The 20,686-nt window shown below is 32.3% G+C and overlaps 1 protein-coding gene across 1 annotated transcript; it reads right to left on the bottom strand.

Moving 5' to 3' along the window:
- Positions 1–407: 407 nt before the first annotated feature.
- On the bottom strand, positions 408–18,393 carry Atg12 (Autophagy-related 12). The gene is made up of 4 exons (XM_067281080.1): positions 18,172–18,393; positions 11,825–11,961; positions 648–710; positions 408–554 (listed from the first exon to the last, which is right to left on the bottom strand). The coding sequence occupies exons 1-4, from the start codon at positions 18,290–18,292 to the stop codon at positions 495–497; spliced, it is 381 nt and encodes a 126-aa protein (XP_067137181.1). The 5' UTR covers positions 18,293–18,393; the 3' UTR covers positions 408–494.
- Between the last annotated feature and the right edge of the window lie 2,293 nt (positions 18,394–20,686).

The raw sequence follows: 20,686 nt of genomic DNA, 5'->3' as shown, positions 1-20,686 counted from the left end.
TATAGACCTTGACAAATTCCTTTTGCCCCAGGCCTTGCAAAAGTTCTAGCCAGTCTGCAATAGACATAACTGGTAACGTGGCAATGTGACACGTGGCAGTTAATCTATCTTCTAAAATTTTCTATTTAATTAATTCAAAATTAATTCATAATTATTAATTTTTATGTAAAATTATAGCAGAATTTTCCTACATTCAGAGGAGAGTCTGATAATTAATCAATTTGGTCAAATGTTGGGAAGTTGTGCTATAATGTCATATATATTTTTCTGTTCTTTAATAAAATAGTTTTCATTATTAGAAAACCTTGAATCTAACTGAATATCTATATGTTGTTATTAGAAAGATAAAATTTAAAAAAATTTTTGTAACATAGTTTTATTATAATATAGATTAATCAACAATAAACTTACAAAATTATAATCTAATTTATTTAAAAAAATACACAAAATCATAAGACTAGATTCTTATTGCCTATTTACAGGAGGTTGCAGAATTATCCCCAAGCTTGCGTCTTTGCATAATGTAACACTAATTTTCCATCTGATCCGAAACACTGAAAAACATTAATAAATTTCAGATATTTGACTTAAACGTTTCCGATTAATCAACGTAATATACATATGTACAATATAATGATTTATAATACCTCATATATATTTCTAACTTCTTGATCTGGTGAAGGTGCAAAAGCTTGATTTACATAAAGAAACTAATAAAGGAAAAAACTTTTTAATTACTTAATATTTAAATATTTTATACCATTTATTAATAAATCTACTTCCTATAAATTATTATTTCTTATCCATTATAAAAGTAAAGTAAATAGCAATTCTATAAATCTTAAAAATGATCATGTGAGCTTCATGGAAAAGTTTTACTAAACAAATACTTTAGAGAAATCAAACATTTTTGTTAGAATATTTACTATTATTTATTACCAATGATGGTTTTACATCATTTACATGGTAGTATTGTGGTACTACTACACAATACTACACACAAACCTTTAAAAAATGCAGTGTAATCTTAATTTTCAAATGTTTTTGGTCCTCTTAAATGACCTTCCTCGGGATAGAAAGAAACTATTACAACTTAAATATAAAAATGAAAGCTGGAGTCTAAATTTTTAAATTGTAATTTGTTTCTTTCTATCCCAAGGAGTTTAAAACGATTGAAAACATTTGAAAATTAAAACTGTACTGAATTTTTAAAGGTTTGAATGGTAGTACTGAGATTTATGACAAATGCATTTTGCTGAAAAGTGGTTTTACATCAGAAATAATTATCTTCTCATGCCAGTTTCTTACCAGATAAACGATTAAGAGCACTGTCTATTGGTGTTCATAAAGTTTCAATGAGTAAAACACAAAAATAAATACAAAATATCTCACAACTACTTTTGACAATTTAAAGAATGTCTTCTTCAGGCAAAACAAAAACAAATTTTACAACATTGATATAAATTTTAATTTAACATTATATTTTAATTGGAACGTACAAAATTTAAATGGTGCATTATCAAATTATACATTTAACCCTTGTCCGGATAAGCTATTGATATTTTTATAACATAAAAAGATAAGGCGAGTCCAATGGACTCATGAAATGATACACGAGTCCATTCACTCAGAGAATTGATACATGTTTTTCTTTAATGTTATTGTTATTTCGAGTCACATTATTAGTATAAAACATGTTTCTTATTAATATTTTGTAATATATTATGCCAATAAATTTTATTTGCAGTTATCTTTACCTGTATGATAAAAAAGTGTCTTTACTGAATGTTCACTGCGTATGCTAGTCATACACATCAGAATGTTGTTTTTGCATTCAAGACTTGTTCATAGGGACACAAAGCATCTTTTTCTTTTGTAATTCTTTAACAACATATAGGAGCTAACTTGTGTTTCTTACCACACTCTAATCTTGTGCTTTTATCATCAAATGTAACATACTGCAAAAAACCCTTGAATGAATAGATTCCCATAGTAGCTCTGAAAGTAGGAGAACTCCAAAACACTTTGTAAGTTGTGTTATTGAATTTCAAATGTCCTGCAGTAACAAGAACAAAAATGCCGGAATTACTATTATGTCAGATGGATTCCATTGGTACCCTAGGTAATGGTTACTGTTTACTTGTATATTCTTTTCATAGTTTATAAAGTGAATAATTTGTAGGAGGAGTCAGAAGTAAAAAAATAAGTGGAAAATGTCTAGTATATTGACAACTTACTTTTCCATGTAGAACAACAACTTTGTGTAAAGCACCTCTAAAAATATCATGCAAATGAATTTTCTTTTGAGGAGATAAAATGGAAGACCATGTAGTTCTATCCTTACCTACCATTGTACCCAAATCTTAATTATCCTCTTAAGATTCAAAAAATGATAATATCTGAAATATCTGATAACTCTTGAGTCATGATCATACTCTTCATAATTTTCCTCCTCAACTTTGCCAGTACACTCTCTGTTCATCATCATTGAGGTTATGTATAAATTCCTGCAGTTCATGATCAGATATAACATAAAGCAAAAACATTCTAACAATGGAGACAGATGTTATCTTGAATGAAAAACATTTCAAATGGATACACACATAATTTTGCAGCAAGTAACTTGAAAATATAGTAATTCACTAGCAGCACCATGAAACAACAACAATCAAAGTCTGCACAATGCTTTTTGCCAATCTCAATAAAAAAAAAATGTATATCAGACACAGTGAGTCTATTGGATTCACATTATCTGTTTGAAGATACATTTTCTTTTATTTATATTATTTTAGATCAGTGTAAACAAAAGGCATTATGATTCTAGAATAATGTTTTGTAAACATAAATTGACAAATACATAAAGCAGCAAGTTGTAATCTTAAATAAAAAATGAAATAAAAAACTTAATATCTTGAAAAGAGTCTAATGAACTCACCTTATCCAGATAAGGGTTAATCAACAATCAAACAAAGATTGAAAAATATTAGCAGCTAAGATTTAAAAAAAAAAATTCTTAAATAGTGAAATCCATATTTTTGGGAGATCTAGAATGGTTCTATTATATGGCTCCAATTTCTCAATAAATAATGTTTTCCAGATAAATAAACAGTTGCAGTCCACACACTGTACTAGGATGGAAGAATCATTCCATGGGTGTCAAGTAATGATCAAGAACTCTTCTGGATAGTTCTGGGGAAAGTGTATTATTACAAATGTCATCTTGGTGCTCTATTATAAGGCTTTGCAATTTTCTAGTTGTGGCTCCAATATATATCAGTTTTTCATCATTGTTTTTGTGTTGTAACTAAATGCCTGGTTTTTCTAATGTAGTTAATTTGTCTCAGTCATTATATTGTATTCTGCATAAGGGCAGCTGTGGTTTTATTGGACTTTTGACAGGCAAAATTCTGAAATCCCTGATAAAATGCACACATTTTGGGCTTTTACCAAGAGATAGTGGTAAATGACCAGATTTACCAGCTTGAGTGAAAAAAGTATTCATGTGTATCTCATTTGGTAATATACTTACAAATATAAATTAAGAAAATGGAAATACCTATCCTCAGAAGACAAAATTTTTAATAACAAATATTTTGCATTAAGCACAAAATTGCTACGATGAACTTATAGTACAATGTTAAAAACATAGGGTAACACTTAGTTATTCCAGTTACCACTATTAGTTATATTATAGTTTTACCATTATATGTAATTAATAAGGACTAAAGAAGGACATACGGCCCGAAATGCATTTCCTTTTACAAAAAACAGAAAATAAAACCTACCTTTTCCATTAAAAAAAATGCTCCTGTATGGTAAGTTCTCTGTAGCAATTTGGTGCTTAATTCCAAAGAACATACAACCAAAAGAACAACAAGCAATGAAGTATCAATAACAAATACTTTATCATGCCATGTAGCCTATGTTGTTTTAAAACTAAAAAAATTTTTTTTAAATTTTATTTATTACAATATATTTTACTTTTTGTTACTTGTATGGCTGTAGTTTCTAGTCTCCAGATTAAAAATCCAGTGGCTTCTGGCAAAAAAAAAAAAACCCCTGTGTATTGAGTTCTAATTATAATAAACACTGGATCACTGTAAAACAAAAATTTTTATAATTTTAAACAAATTTATATGAACAATAATTCTTGTGATGACAGAGAAAATTTACTTGTTGCAACAAGATTGACTATTATGGCATTTAGAATTGCTCAACAAAGATGATTTGCACAAACATTTTTTTTTGTTGAATGCTTTTTTAAACAACTGCACTTTTTGAACCTGTGGCCTCCAATGAAAGTTAGTTCCACTTCCTATACATTAACTTCTTTTCCTACTTCTTCAATGCTGATAAAAATTTCTTTGCACAATGTAAGTTGGCTCCTAGTGTATAATAACTTCAGTTTTCTGCCTTAGTGCCAAGTTCATAAAATTCATCATCCTTGATATTTAGCCAAGTGATTGCCTTAAATACTTGGGCTATAAATCTGCTAATTTTAATAATTAATACTAAGTAATTTGCTACTAGAGGTAGACGTTAGGCATCACTTCTTATCTAAATTAATAATTATAATTTAAATTTTCTGGTTTGGCTTGCATATCAATTAAGTCAATCCGACATCATGAATTCATTTCATTATGAAGGATGAGTTTTACCACAATACTTTTTCAGTGTCTTTTGTTTCTTTTGACAAGGTTTGCATATTCCTAAAAAAATAACATTAGACTCAACATTCATGTTCTTATATCTGTGATTCAGTTCCATAAATCAGAGTTCTTCAACTATGATTGATAGTAATGTGGGCTTCATGTATCATGTTAAACAGTTCATCAAAACAGTAAAGAATTTATTTTCCAGCAGATACTGGTGCTATTAGTTTTCCTTCATACCTCTGATGTTGAGAACATCATACTCCTTCAAATGTTTATAGCAAACAGATTTTTTTTTTACTGGTCGTGTGTTTAGCATCTTTCATGTGAGTATTATATTGTTTGTTAGTTACCTAATAATTGTCTTTCTTCTTATTCACTAATTCAGTTAAAAGTTCATAACATCCACTATGTACTATGTCACTCATTCTGCAGCATTAAAAGTAAGATTTGTGTAAACACAAAAAAGTTGTATGATAGAATACTTATTTGTCTACACTGCTTATTTCTCACCAAATTTATTTTAAGAAATCAAATAAAAATCATTACAATAACATTTTCCTTTTCTTAATTTAAATTTTTAAATATACAGTAGAGCATCGATTATCCGACTTAATTGGGGACTGGGGTCGGTCGGATAACCAAAAAGTATGAAAAAATACATTATTAGTATAGTGTATTAGGCCTGATTTAAATACTAGCCTCCCTTTCATGGTCGAGCCAGTGCTGCAAGCTAAAACATGCAAAAATTTAACAAAAATAATATTAAAGTAGCCAAGACATAACCAAATATTGTAGCGCCACATCACTAGCGGACATTTGAATTTGCCGACTAGAACGCGATCGGTTAACCGATAAGTCGGTTAATCGGGGGTTGGATAATCGATGCTCTACTGTATTACCAAACAACAGTTACATATGAATACTTTTTGTCACCTGAGCCGATTGGTAAATTCCAAAATGTGGGCAGTTTATCAGGGATTTCAGAATTTTGCCCATCAATACTGGTAAATGTTTTATTTACTGATAATTTCTAAGAGTTACTGGACTTTCGACATTTTGGCACTATTTGTAACCAATATGGTTATATCTAAATTAATAGCTCTGAAAGCAAAGATACGATGTTGGTCCAGGCAGTGTAACTTGCAAAGCAACCACATGGTATGCGAGAGTTACAAGTTTGAGTCCCACTTCAGGCCAGTTCTTTTCTTCCAGAATCTTCTAAGTTAGTTATTAAATATTAATTTAATTATAATTACAGTCAAACTTCAAGTTTCGAATGCCTCACTTTTCAAACAAAATTTTGAACACTATACTTGGCCCAGTTGGCCATACAATAACTTGATTGCCAAACAATGTACTCAGCATAGTGTTGCCACCAGTCTGGTTTTCACCCAGACAATCCGGTTTTTAATTCATTGTCCAGGTTAACAATTAATTTTGTCTGGGATTTCATAAAAATTGTGAAATTATGATGAAACAAAGTATTAGCAAATATTTTTATAAATTTACTTTATTTTAACAGCAAAAGACTTCACACTCTCACCGAAAGTTAATTTTCCATCTTATGCTGATGTATGCTGCAACCTGTTGACCCCCCCTTTTTTTATTTTTGCTTTTCAGCTCTTTAAAGCTAAGTCATTTCTTAATTTAAGTTGCTCCTACACAAGTCCCTAACTGGTTTAGAACTGGTGTGCACATTATTCTTCGCATGGTAAAATAACATTGCACATGCCTCAGGGACTTCTGTTCAAACAAACCTGACCTGCCATCCAGGTCAGCAATTTTAAAAAGATGGCAACACTAATTCAGCAAGAGCCGATCACAGATTAGAGACACACAGACAGTGAACTCCCTATACTTCCAATGTTAAAGCCGACAGCCTGACCAATCAACGACACGACTACCAATTCATAAGTTAGTGGTGCTGAAATCACTTGGCATCATTAGACATCACGACACAAACCATAAATGGCAATGCTATTCAAATTAGATTTCAATGTGCATGCAGGTAAGATACTACTTCTGTTTTTCAGTACATGTTGCAGTTGAATTTCAATCAAATTAATTAATAACAGTTGCAGTAATTGCATAATATAAATGATATCCACAAATCTGTTTAAAGATGCTTAACTCAAATTAAATAAAAAATTTATTAATATAATATTACATATTAAATATTTAATTTAATATTTATTAATAATAGGTAACCAGTTAATTAAAACTAAAAATAATAAAATAATAATTAAAACTGGTTAATTATATCAAAGCAATTGAAACATAATATTTCGGAAAGTGTGGATAAAGTTCTCGTTATCTATCATGATTACTTTGATTATACCGTATTTCATCCAGGCAGAGTTGAGTCTCTATAGCACTTTTTTGTAAAGTGATGATTTCAGTTTCAGTTGGCAGTGACAACATTTTGCTTTTAATACACACATAAAACAGATATAGATATAGACAATATTATATTGTATATAATATTATACTGCATTTGTAAGAATTTTTAAGCATGAAACACAGCTAAAAAAAAAAAACTTTGTTTTAGGGGTCAGGAATGAATTATTCCATATTATATCTTTCCTGTGGGAAAATCTGTTTCAGTTTGAGAACAAATCAGTTTTTAAACAAATTTTAGGAATGAGTTAAGTTCGAAAACAGAAGTTTGACTGTATTAAATTTATCCAGACATAGTGCCTATTGCCTATCTCTAGGCCAAATTACTTAACATTTAATGAGCGATTATTTATTGTGACATCGTCACAATGCCAGGCTGCAATTTTTTATCACAATATTTCTCAAATTTTTAAGTATCATCTTGCCTCTGTGCATCATACTTTTCCTTTTATCAATAGAGTTGTGCCAGTTATCTATGTTCAGGGAAAAATTTTTTAATTGAAATAACGACTTCCGATTTGGATCAGAAGTTTGTATATAATTAATCGGGGCCTCCTGCTTCTAAGCTTTCCATATCTGAATCTCGACTATCATCTATCTAACTATGTTCTAGAGATTAAGGAAGGACAGACAGACATGTACACAGGCACGGGAAATTTAATTTAATAATTGGGCTGCAATTTTAAAAAAATTGCAGACCAATTATTAATAATAGCATTCATATAACCTTATAAAATCCACAAATAGTTTAGTTTTAACTTTCCTATTGAAATTATGAGTGTTTCTCATGTTTTAATGGGCCATATGATCTGTGATCGAACAAAAATAACACAGTAATCAATTTGTTGGCCATGACTGATCTATAGGATATCTTCCAATACACCACTATGAATAATAGAATTCATGTTGTAAATAAATTATAAATACCTTAAATATTACAAACTGTTTCAAGAGATCATAAAGAGAATCTCTAAGATATTCATAGTTAGACCTATGTAGAAATACAGCAATTTATGATCCAACAAGTAAAAACCAGTTAATCCTACAATATTACTTTGTTGATATCAAATACTGTATTCTTATTCTAAAACACAAGATCAAGAAACACTGAACAATTATCTGACACAAGAAATATATACAGTTGAATCCTAATTGATTGACACCTATTTATCTGGGGTTCCACATTATCTGAGACAAATTGCGTAAGAGATAGTACAAATCTTAGCTATGCCACTATTTATTCTAATGATTTCTCATAGAAATATGAAATTGTTAACTTAAAAAAGAAATGAAAAAAATATTTATTGTAATCACAGGTTTACATTTGCTTTAATAGTTGTAAATAAAATGTAAAATGTTTTATTAGGTAATTTAAGTCTTTCTGTTCTCTAAGTAAATCTAGAGTACAAAATATATGTTTGCATATCTTAATTCAGTTCATATAATAAATTGCTATACATTCTGTGTTACCCAAATTTATTATTGTATCAAATATCCTCAGTCCACAAGATTCTACTAAATTATAATTTCTTAATGTACATACTAAAAATTTTATTTGTACAAATAATCAGATCTAATACTTATATAGACAACTTGCATGTGACATATCAGGGTGCCAGATGTATGTGATTGTGCACGTGCATTTTGGCCAGCACCATATTTGTGACGTTTCCGTTTATGGCTTTCCTGATACAGGTAATGTTATAACAGAATGGAGAGTAACCAAAAAAATGAAAAATTTTTTTTTGTAATCACAGGTTTACATTTGCTTTAATAAATAGTTGTAAATAAAATGTAAAATGTTTTATTAGATAATTTAAGTCTTTTTGTTCTCTAAGTAAGTCTAAAAGATCAAGGGGATGAGGGAGATAGAGGGAGTTGTGTGACATATCTCAAGTATGGTCGGACTTAATGATGATTTTACTTGTTATTAGCATTTATAATTTTTTAATAAAACTCATCTGTATTTTTTTTCCTTTAGTACTAGTCGTTGTATTGTTGTACTGACTAAAAATCCATCGCGTTACTTAACTTTCCTGTTACATTTAAAACTGCATGTGGAGCTATCTTTAGTAAAATATCCTGTTATGATATTTTACTAAACAAATTTTTATATTTTATAATAATTGAAACTATAAAAATTTTTTTACTAAAATACCATAACAGATAGTTCCACACGCATGTAACAGGAAAGTTAAGCAACTGGTTGATAGATTTTTAGTCAGTACAACAATACAATGACCTAGTGCTACAGTTTTAATGCACTTAAAGATATCTTGCTAAGATAAGTTTGTTGTAAAGAACTAGTCTCCAAAATCTTTGGATCAATCCAGTCACTTGTTACAAAATTATGAACTTCAAATGATTTGTATGCTTTCATGTGATTAACCATACAATACACTCAAAACACCTTATAGATAAGCAGCCGTGTTTATTAGGTACTAACTAACGTTTTCGGTCATATTTAACAACCTTCTTCAGGAAAGAACATCAAAAAATCAAACAGAAAGACACTTTGTAGTAACGGACATGCGTTTGGAATGTTTTTTAAAATGCAATCTAAATAGAATTGCGTGCGCCATCTCTACATCGAAGAGCATTAAATAACACAAAAAACATGAGAATAAAGTAAAAGTAGATGAACAGTGAAATAATAATATGCTCCGTGGAGACATTAAAATAAAAATAAAATACAAATATAAAATAAGGTGCGGGCCAAGCGGCTCACATAACAGAGGGAAAGGAGGAGGATAGGAGCTGTGCGGAGATTGTAACGTACGGGTTCAGTCCTTGAGTAGGCTTCTGCGTATCCGCCTTTCTGACGTTTACGTGCCTCCTGAGAGCCATGCCGCAGATACTTTACTAGCCTCTCAGAAGTTTATGGATTGTCCTTTCTGGCTAGCTTTGCAGATGTGCCATGCCTCTGTATAACGAAGGTGCTTTATGTTACGGACTGTTTGTATTAATTTTGCTTGGGCCCATTCAGCTTGGACTTCCTGGGGATCTGCTAGGACATAAGTCGCCAACGCTGTACAAGGCTGTTCGTTTCTTATGTTTCTCTGATGTTCCGCCATCCTTTCCTTGAGTGTTCTTCTGGTGGCTTCGATGTAAAATAATTTATTCTGCCTCCGTGCGTCCGTAATCGAGATTTTGTAAACTCCCGAGAAGGAGTAGGTGTCCGGGGTGTCTTTATCAGCTCTTAACATCTGGTATATAGTGGGATTCCGTTTGTATATTATTCTTTTGTTTGTAGCAGTTCCTATACGTCTATATATGTTGCTCAGTGCCACACTGTAGAGAATGAGGATAAAGTACATCATTAAGCTAGCTAAGAAACACGGGATCAGTCATAAAGCCCTCACTAGCCAGACCATGACACGCAATAAGAGGCAAAACTTCCTAAATACAGAGGAGTTTACGTTAGTGGACTACAGTGAGGCACTGAGCAACATATATAGACGTATAGGAACCGCTACAAACAAAAGAATAATATACAAACGGAATCCCACTATATACCAGATGTTAAGAGCTGATAAAGACGCCCCGGACACCTACTCCCTCTCGGGAGTTTACAAAATCCCGATTACGGACGCACGGAGGCAGAATAAATTATTTTACATCGAAGCCACCAGAAGAACACTCAAGGAAAGGATGGCGGAACATCAGAGAAACATAAGAAACGAACAGCCTTGTACAGCGTTGGCGACTTATGTCCTAGCAGATCCCCAGGAAGTCCAAGCTGAATGGGCCCAAGCAAAATTAATACAAACAGTCCGTAACATAAAGCACCTCCATTATACAGAGGCATGGCACATCTGCAAAGCTAGCCAGAAAGGACAATCCATAAACTTCCGAGAGGCTAGTAAAGTATCTGCGGCATGGCACTCAGGAGGCACGTAAACGTCAGAAAGGCGGATATGCAGAAGCCTACTCAAGGACTGAACCCGTACGTTATAATCTCCGCACAGCTCCTATCCTCCTCCTTTCCCTCTGTTATGTGAGCCGCTCGGCCTGCACCGTATTTTATATTTGTATTTTTTATTTGTATTTATTTTTATTTATGTCTCCATGGAGCATATTATTATTTCACTGTTCATCTACTTTTACTTTATTCTCATGTTTTTTGTGTTATTTAATGCTCTTCGATGTAGAGATGGCGCACGCAATTCTATTTAGATTGCATTTTAAAAAACGTTCCAAACGCATGTCCGTTACTACAAAGTGTCTTTCTGTTTGATTTTTTGATGTTCTTTCCTGAAGAAGGTTGTTAAATACGACCGAAAACGTTAGTTAGTACCTAATAAACACGGCTGCTTATCTATAAGGTGTTTTGAGTGTATTGTATGGTTAAGTTACGCCGTCTACGATAAGTCATGTGATTAATGTTAAAAATTGGGTTATTAAGAGAAGGTGTCTCCAAGTTCTATCATCAGTCATGAACTAAAATGATCTATGAACAAATTCACAAATTCAAGTCATCTACGTACAGATCAGCTTCATCACACATTACAATTTTACTTTTGTACCAGTTGACATCTTGAGCAGTACAAGTTGTTAAATAACCTGGTAAAAATGCATGTTTTGCCATCTTCTAAATGTGATAAATGCCAGATGCAAGCCAAACTATATACACCACCATAAACAGCATGGCACAAATATGGCACAGAAGGTGGAGTGATGACAATTTGATCATGCAAGATGACGTTCATGCAAGTTCTCTATTACCTAATTCAATTTTCATAATTATAATTGTAAAAAATAAAATTATTTACCAATGATTCAGATTCTTCTAATTTTAAGTATCGACGAATAAATTCAATAATCCAGCCTATCTTGTGTGTTGATTCTACGGCCCACTTCTTTTTTTTCATGATTGGAGCATCTGCTGTAGCTTTCAGTAAAATGTTAACTTTGAAAGAGAAAACAATAATAATAATAAATAGATTTTATAAATACAAAAAACATAAAATTATCGTTAATTAAAATACTTTTAATGCCACTTGACTTTTTAGGATTCTGTTGTAAAACGCCAACTTAATTTAATTATATTATATTATTAAAAACTCTAATCAGAGTATATAGTAATAATCAAATAGCATATAGAATGTGTTTTTCTTAAAATAAAGGTATTACGAATTATCTCGTAGTTGGCTTATGTAACAGAAAGCTCTTCGCTAAAGCCAAACTACGAGTTAATTCGTGCACAGACACGATTCGTCCTGTCACTTCGCTACAGCCAATCGGAGATGTGCGTCTAAATTCATTAGTAATAAATCGGATATAGAGGCGAGCACATCACATTTACGTCTTTTTTGAGAGTGTTATTTTTTATTTATTTTTATAATCAAAGTATAAATATCCCAAAATGGATAAGAAAAGACCACTGACTAAAAAATAACTTGATTACTACACCAATCTAAGTGATTCAGAATCTGACAAAATTTTTGGTGAGGATGGGGAAGTTTATTTGGCAGCGAAATGGTCCTGTTACTGTATGTAAATGGAAAGACAAACGAGAAGTCCTTACCATTTCAAACATGCACGTTGTTGAAATGGTAGAGGTGTTCAATCGCAATGGAAAATGTTCGATGAAACCGAATATAATTCGAGATTATAATCATGGAATGTCTGGCATTGACAATCAGATCAAATGCTATCGTACTACACAGCTCTAAGAAAGACTATTAGATGGCCCAAAAAGGTTGCATTACATATTATAGAAATATATATACATAATGCGCACAAACTCTTTCAAAAAGCAACTTCTTCTAAAATAAAACTTATAAAGTTTAGAGAAGCATTCGTCAAAGCGTTGATTGGAGAAGAGATTCAACCAGTTTCAAAAAAAATTAAATTGCAGAAGCTTCACTATTTACAGAGTATCCCATCTACTCAGAAAAAACAACATCTGACAAAGCCATGTCGAATTTGTACCAAAGCTAAAAAACGGCGAGAAACGCGTTATTTCTGTCCAATCTGTCTTGAGAAGCCAGCTCTTTGCGTAGAAGATTGTTTTAAAAATTATCACAAACAATAAAAATATTGTTTTGCTTTCGATTTTGAATAAACTATTTACGATTATATTTTCTGTTCATTTATTAATAAATGTTCTGTTCATGTAAGCCAAACTTGATTTTTTGTTCTTGCCCCTGAAGCTATCTATTCATATTTACACTGATATACTACGAATTACATCGTAGCTGCACAAATATGGCAAGGAAACAAACTACGATATAACTCGTAGGTGGCGTCCTGGGCAGAAACAATAACTACGAGTCATCTCGTAGATGGCAGTCAACGTGTTAAAATACTTTTAATGTATTGAAAATCATATTTTTAATGATGGCCACGTGACCAAGACTGCAAATGTTTGTGACTGACATTCTAAGAGGATCTGATTATCAGGAGTTTTTCAGATTTGAACATATTTGTTCCAGCCACACTCCTTGCTTGGTCATCTCAGTATAGGCATGATAAACTCATGATAATCTTGTAAGAAAATTCACATCTCAAAAATGTTATTTTAGTAAAATTTGAAATTTTTCTATAATTTTTCATTATCGTTTTTTATTATTATTATTAAAAACATTTTCTTTATATTTAGTGCAATATTAATGATTTATATTTTGTCAAAAATATATTATCCTAATTATAAAACATTTCATCAGCTAGTTATTTCTGTCCGTAAGTCATCTGTTAACTCTCTTCTGCTCAAAAATATTACAAGAAGCTACTCTAGAAGAAGAAGAGAATACTTCAAATGAAAATTAAGCTTGATTCTTCTGGAAGACACAACTCAATGTATGTGTTCATCAAATCAATAATTTCCTTTAAAAACACATTACATATTTTAAGCTTAATAATATGTGTAGATCAGTGTTTTACAACCTTTTTCTCATCACCAGAGTTTCATTTAATTACTGGTCCACATAAAATGGATAATTTTACAAGGACCAGTAATTAAATGCAACTATAAATTATGCTTATATATGCTTATCTAGAGTTACTGTATGTAACAAAATACATACGGTAACTCTAGATTACTACTTAAATGTTGCCCATAATAAAGTGTGCTAGTGTCAATACAATCAAATATTTTTCTGCAGACCAGTGATCAAAAAAAACTGGTGTAGATAATAAATTTTTATCTTGAACTCTCGATAAAGAATTTGAATAAGTACATCTTCATCAATTGACTTATTAAAGCAACTATATTAGTGATAGTCATTAAAACATACTTCATTAGCACTGGAAATGTGTAATATCTTCAGACCTAAATCTCTTCAGCTTCCAGCAAAACATGTAAAATGTTTGTGAATTGCTACACTTTACATGTTTTCCTGGAAGCTGAAGAGGTTTACTGGTTTGAAGATACTGTTTTACTTCATTGTATAATAAAAACATTAATCACCATGTAAATAGAAATATATGGTGGAGTCAAAAATACAGTATATTGAACTTTCAATATAAATTTTTTATTATGCTAACGGTAAAAGTATTTAGTCAAACCTTGGTTTTTGAACATAATTTGTTCCTAAAAATTGTTCTAAAACCAGAATAAAATTTCCTATAAGAAACTATAAAATGAATTAAGCTGTATCTGATCCCAATAATAAAGCCTTTTTTTTTAAAATCTTTTTAGCTGTATTTTATGCATAAAATGTCCACAAATGCAATGTAATATTATATATAATATAATACAGTATTATATAAAATAAATTTTTGTTATTTAATTTGACTTAAGCACCTTTAAACATGAATTCTTGGATGCCATTTATTACATGAATGTCAATTAACAGAAAAATAATTAAAATATTCATGATTATTAAATGTTTTCCTTGGCAAAATAAGGTGTTGTATGTGATTTACATTACTGCTGAGGGTATGTTTGTGAGAAAGTCAATTAATACAGTTTTTATTAATTAATTTGATTTAAAATTCACCTGCAGTGCATATCAAACAATAGTAGTAGTATCTTTCCACATATGCATTCAAATCTAAGTTAAATAGCAATGTCATTGATGATTTATGTCATGACAACTAATGTCACAAGGTGATCTCGATGCCAATAACTTCAAATCCGTAGTCTTGTTGACTATTCGGGCCGTCATCTTACTTTAACATAGGAAGTATAGAGAGCTTTGGCCAGCTCTTTCTGAGTAGCTTGTTTGGCAACCAGTGCAATCAAGGGTTCGAAATTCTGTTCGTGTACTGATTTGTTCGAAAACCAAGGTATGATTATATACAGTAAATGACTACCTTCAAAATAAGAGCAACTTCTGCAGCTAAATACTTAAGCAGAAGCAGAAGCCATGTTTTGTCACATCTTTAAGGGCTTTAAGTGCTTCCAGCAGACATTTCTGGTCAGTAAATATCTGTAATACAAGAAGGTTGTAACAGTATTTTTCCATCTCACTCCCTTGATTTTTTTTCTCTTCCCTAAGACAGAAGAAAAGTTGAAGGGATACAGATTCTAATAACCAACAGAATGGAAGGAAGCCACAGAAAGCCACAATGAGAAAAGCCATCAGACATAAAAAATATGGTTTCCAGAACTATGTTGACGAGTGGTATAAGTACTGACAGAAGTGTGCAGGCGCAAAAGGATCTTACTTTAAAAGTGTAAAAGCAGGTGTTATATAATAAAATTTATGCCAAAAATTCCACTTATTCTTTACTCTATTACAGAATAACACATTATAATATTTTTATTGTATATTTTTTATATTTTTGTTATTCATAAAATTAAGAAAATAACAAAAGCAAATTGCTGATAAGTAGCTGCCATATAAATAATTCATTCAAAACAAAAAAACCTTGTTCAATATCATTGAATATTGTTTTATTTTCATAATATATGTTCTAAATATCGAGGATACTATAGATTACTATCTATGGAATTTTGGGACTTTGAGTATATATCTGAACTGAGGGGACCAAGACGAGTTCAACAATACCCTACTTTTGGACCAAAGACAAAAAATAAAAAGTTATCATACTTTCTTCCGGCAATCGCGCGATGATAGGGAGTTGTGTCGATCTCTCCGCTAAGTCGGCCTCGCTATCGCAATCGAGAGTCACGTTGCTTGCCGTTAAAATTGCCTTTAGTAGACGTTTCCCCCCCTTTTTTTACTTTGTTCAATAACTACCGTGAATCAATAACTAGTGACGTTTAGCACATGGCGGCCTGCCGGCAGCTCCCCTCCGGGAGGTCAGTCGAGAGCATGAACAATCGAAACGGCCGCCACGTTCGCTGCCATAAGTAACATTAACCGAAATGGCAATCGTGCAATCATCGGAAGTCGCGTCACTCTCTCCGCTCTCGTATCGCGTGTTTAACCCTACTGGAGATGACCATAGTCCGACGTCATGGTTTGCAGACTTTACCGCAAGGTGGCAGTACTAGCAACTATGGTGCCGTCTTCATGAGAGCATTAAAAAAGTATGGTAAGTGAAAAAGTATAACAACTTTTTTATTTTTCATCTCCGGTCCAAAAATAGGGTACCGTTGAACTCGTCTCGGTCCCCTGAGTTCCAATATATAATCAAAGTCCTGAAATTCCATAGGGGGTAATCTATAGTACACCCTAAATATCTTATTAACTTATAACATTTAATTATTAAATTAAATGTTTTCTATATCCGAATATGGGATTCTAACTCAAAAAGTCAAAATTGATCTAAATTTGTAAACTATAACTAATTTCTAGCTTTAGTAAAGAGGATCATAACATAATGTAAATTATTGAAAGTATATTATAGCTGTTATATTATAAATACAAATGCAGGGAGAGACAAACAGGCAGACTCCATACTCTTTCCTACTAGCATATTTTTGTAATCTACAGTTTTCCATTTTATTCTATATGTCAATAAATTTGATTTCAGTTGACAATAATATATTACTCAATTTAGCTTTCTTTAGGATTTTGTGCATTAAAACGTATCTTACAATAAACAGACTAGTCGTCGCAATAAACGAAGTCAGCCAGTTTAGACAAAAGAGACGAATAACATTCTAACATCATTCATGACAATTACGATGATTCGGTTTGGAATAAAACTCGAGATCCTTCAGAAAGTCGACACAGTTTCCGGCCAGCAATGTAGTGCAAAACATTCTTTTCATTCTTTTTCAAGTCGCAAGATTTCAAGCGAGTCGTCCAGCAAAGCAGCCAAACGCCCAAACCAACAATGTGTTCCACTTCTTCGAAATGGACCACTTTGCCAGTTTTCATCCGGCAAGCCACTTTACCGGGTGAGACACCCTTCAACCAGATGCAGTCCAACACACAGAACACGATTTCATATTTAAATTTAACACGCTGCTCAACCATATCATATTCTACAGTCGAATTCCACATATATAGAAAATTTGAGATTCAACCAAAAATGCAACTTAAATTTGTTTACAGAATATTTTGTCTGTTATAGTATTAACGAATTTAGGTTTAATTAAAACAAACTATGAAACTCCACCTTAAAATGTGAATAAACCACAAGGAAGTTTTCATTACATAAATTTTTTTGGGTACAATTCAAGCTCCAAATGAGACGGTCAGGACCTCATCAGAGCCTCAGAGCACACCCACGAGAGAAAAACGTCACAGGAACCATACCTCTACGAGCAACCCTCGGCAAGATACAATCTCTCAAAATCAGATTACACAAGACTGAGAATCGTGTCGCGCCTCCAAGACCATCACATTTAACTATTTATCCACGTGACCATGCCGGCTTCAAGTAGCCCGCTCGACTGTTGACGGAGTACTAGACATTATATAGTTTTGGAAAGGTGCAGAGGCCTGCCCCATCCGGGTGCCAGGGTGCCAACCATTGCCGGCACCAAAGCATACAATTAAAACAGTGTCGGTGAAGACAAGCGACGACGAGCCCCGAATACGCAGAGCACGGAGAACGGGCAGTATATCGACCTTTGGAAGCGATTATCTTGCAAAGAGTCACACGTACCGTAACAAGTATGGTTTATAGGGGTCTACAATTCTGAGGGATGCAAAACCCCTCATTCAGGGCTCGAATCATATCATTTTTAGTGTTTCTTGGGATAGATCGTAATGCAAATATGTAGAGAATTTGAAATTTGACATAAATTATTTACTTTTGTCAGTTGAGATATTCACTTGTTTATCCTTCTGTTCTTTGTTGCCATTTTCGACGGGCGAAGTGTTTTCTTCTACTTCATTTGGTTCTGTTTCTTCGTTCTCTTGGTCGGCCATCATTCATTTCTTCTCGTTCGATTTACTAAAAACTACTCTTTTCAAACATCGACCATCAACATAAAAACAGATGACAACAATTAACCGTGTTGCCAACCTACATTTCACTTTTAAACAGGATTGCCAACTGTTCGTTTTTCACAAAGAGTTATAAATTTCATTTTTCGTTAAATGTTATCACTATTACAAACACATATTAATATTTTACGTTAAAATTCCAGAAATAATAATTATAAATAATTTATTGTTTGTTATTGCGCTCGAAAATGTTTTTATTTCTTAAATGCTTTATGGTTTTTCCTCCTTCGGACGGGTATATTAAGATTATGAGAAATTATATTACTTTATAAAAAAGTTTTCTTCATTAATGTAGAATTAAGTTCAAATGCAATATACACTGTTCTAATAATTATTCTTTTGTTTGGATCGTTGCTTGTCTTTCCGTTAAAGGAGTATTTTAAAAACTGAAATTAATTCCCAAAATAAACGCTTTTCTAAAATATATTACAAAATGTCGATGCCAATCCAGCACGTACAGCACCTTACACATAAATATACGTCGGAAGCGTCGCAATTCACAAACAAATAAAATACATGGAAAGTGAAAATTTCAGAGCCCGACAATTTCTATTTTATTCGTATTTTGAAACTTGGCATTCGTTTTGTGCCAGCAACAGAAAGTTTACGGTATAATTAGTAATAATTGTAGTAAAACGCGCGAAAAACACTTTTTAAACTCTTGAACGTAAATTTTATTTCTCTCTTTAAGTCGACAAACGATATTAAACTGTTTCTAATCCAGTCCAGGTGATATTTGTTTTCATAATTTAGCGAGAATAACCTTACGATTTTTACAAGAATTTTATGAGTTAAATGTATCAAAAAAGAGAAGATAGAATATATTTCAGATATATTTTTACGTTCGTCCAAAAAATTAATCGTTAGTTTGAACTGCCCAAGGTCTATATAAGAAGGTCAGGACACGCGTACTGGAGCCGCCATTTTAGGAATTTTTGAGTCTCATGTTTTTAAAACAAACTTGTACGAGCAGTCAGTTTTATACGACATTAATTTAACTAAAATTGCATAAATTAGTTTAATTAATGTCATATAAAACTGACTGCTCGTACGAGTTTGTTTTAAACATGCGACTCAAAAATTTCCAAAATGACGGCTCCACTACGCGTGTCCTGACTTTCTTATATAGACCTTGGAGCTGCCCGGCAGTTACTAGCTTCTCCGCCTTATTATTAAAGAACTCTGCTGGCAACTCCGATTTGTACTGTACCGTGCGTTCCTATCGGCTAAATAAATGCGGAAGTTTAGCCCGGAACCGGCGACTTTATGAAATCGTAACTGTTCCCGTCACTCAACCGACTTGCAAACTAGCTGATGTTTGATTTGTGCTTACTATAGTGACATGAATCGATCGTGACGTCGCCAAATGTCGTTTGATAACGTCTCAGGTGGCAGACTAGAGCCCTAAAGCCCCTTAAGCTTTTTTTCAAAACTGTAGGGCCGCACTTATGAATAAATGACGAAAAGTAGTTTAATATGACATAAAACAATATAAGTAATTTTTTAAATAAAAAAATTTAAAAGCATTAAAATTATTCATTTATCTTTTAAAGTTTTCATTACTTTAAAAACTACACGCATTTTATTCTTCCCCAAGAATAGTTTTTCCTCCTTTTTTTCAAGACAAGGGGAAAGGAGGGGTTGAGCTTCAGTAGACGTCCGTTTATTTCATTAAAGTTGATACAGTTTATACATTTTATTATGGTTTATATCTTATATGTTTCATTTCTACTTGTTATCTATCATTCATAAAATGATAAAGGTTTTAAGAGGGGTTGAGTTTTATTGGAATTCGAAGAGGGGAAGGGTTACGGAAACTTGGACAAACTGGGAGTAGAGGGAAAAGAGGAGTAAAAATTTCAAGAAAAATGCAAACGTAATTTATGGACAGCCGTTTAATAATCGTACTTTTACTGATATATCACACCAAACTGAAGATATAGTCATTAGTATATTTTACAGCACTCACAGTTGCACTCCAAGCATTTACTTTGAAGACTTGCAAACAAAAATGTCTTACTGTGAAGGTTTCTATCAAGGGCGAATCCTGACCAAAATTTTTGGGCATGCTGAAAGTTATAATAAAAAAATAGGCCTATCTCTAGCACTAAGAATTGGTGCTAAGAAATCTCTTTGTATTTCTAAGCCCAGAGAATAGCCCTTGGTTTCTATCTTCCACAAAAATGATTTTAATTGTGTATGGGCGCATCCATGACAGTTATCTGATGGGCACAGCCATGACAGTTATTTGATGACGCCACAAAACCGCATAAATATAAAGTAAACGATACTGTCTCACTGTGGACCAGTCTCTCCCTA

This window comes from Centruroides vittatus, unplaced genomic scaffold (genome assembly GCF_030686945.1).
Source record: "Centruroides vittatus isolate TY-2023 unplaced genomic scaffold, ASM3068694v2 contig_904, whole genome shotgun sequence".
In the NCBI taxonomy this organism is placed as follows: Eukaryota; Metazoa; Arthropoda; class Arachnida; order Scorpiones; family Buthidae; genus Centruroides; species Centruroides vittatus.
Note: the sequence above shows the minus strand (reverse complement) of the source record. Positions and strands in the feature narration are given on the sequence as shown.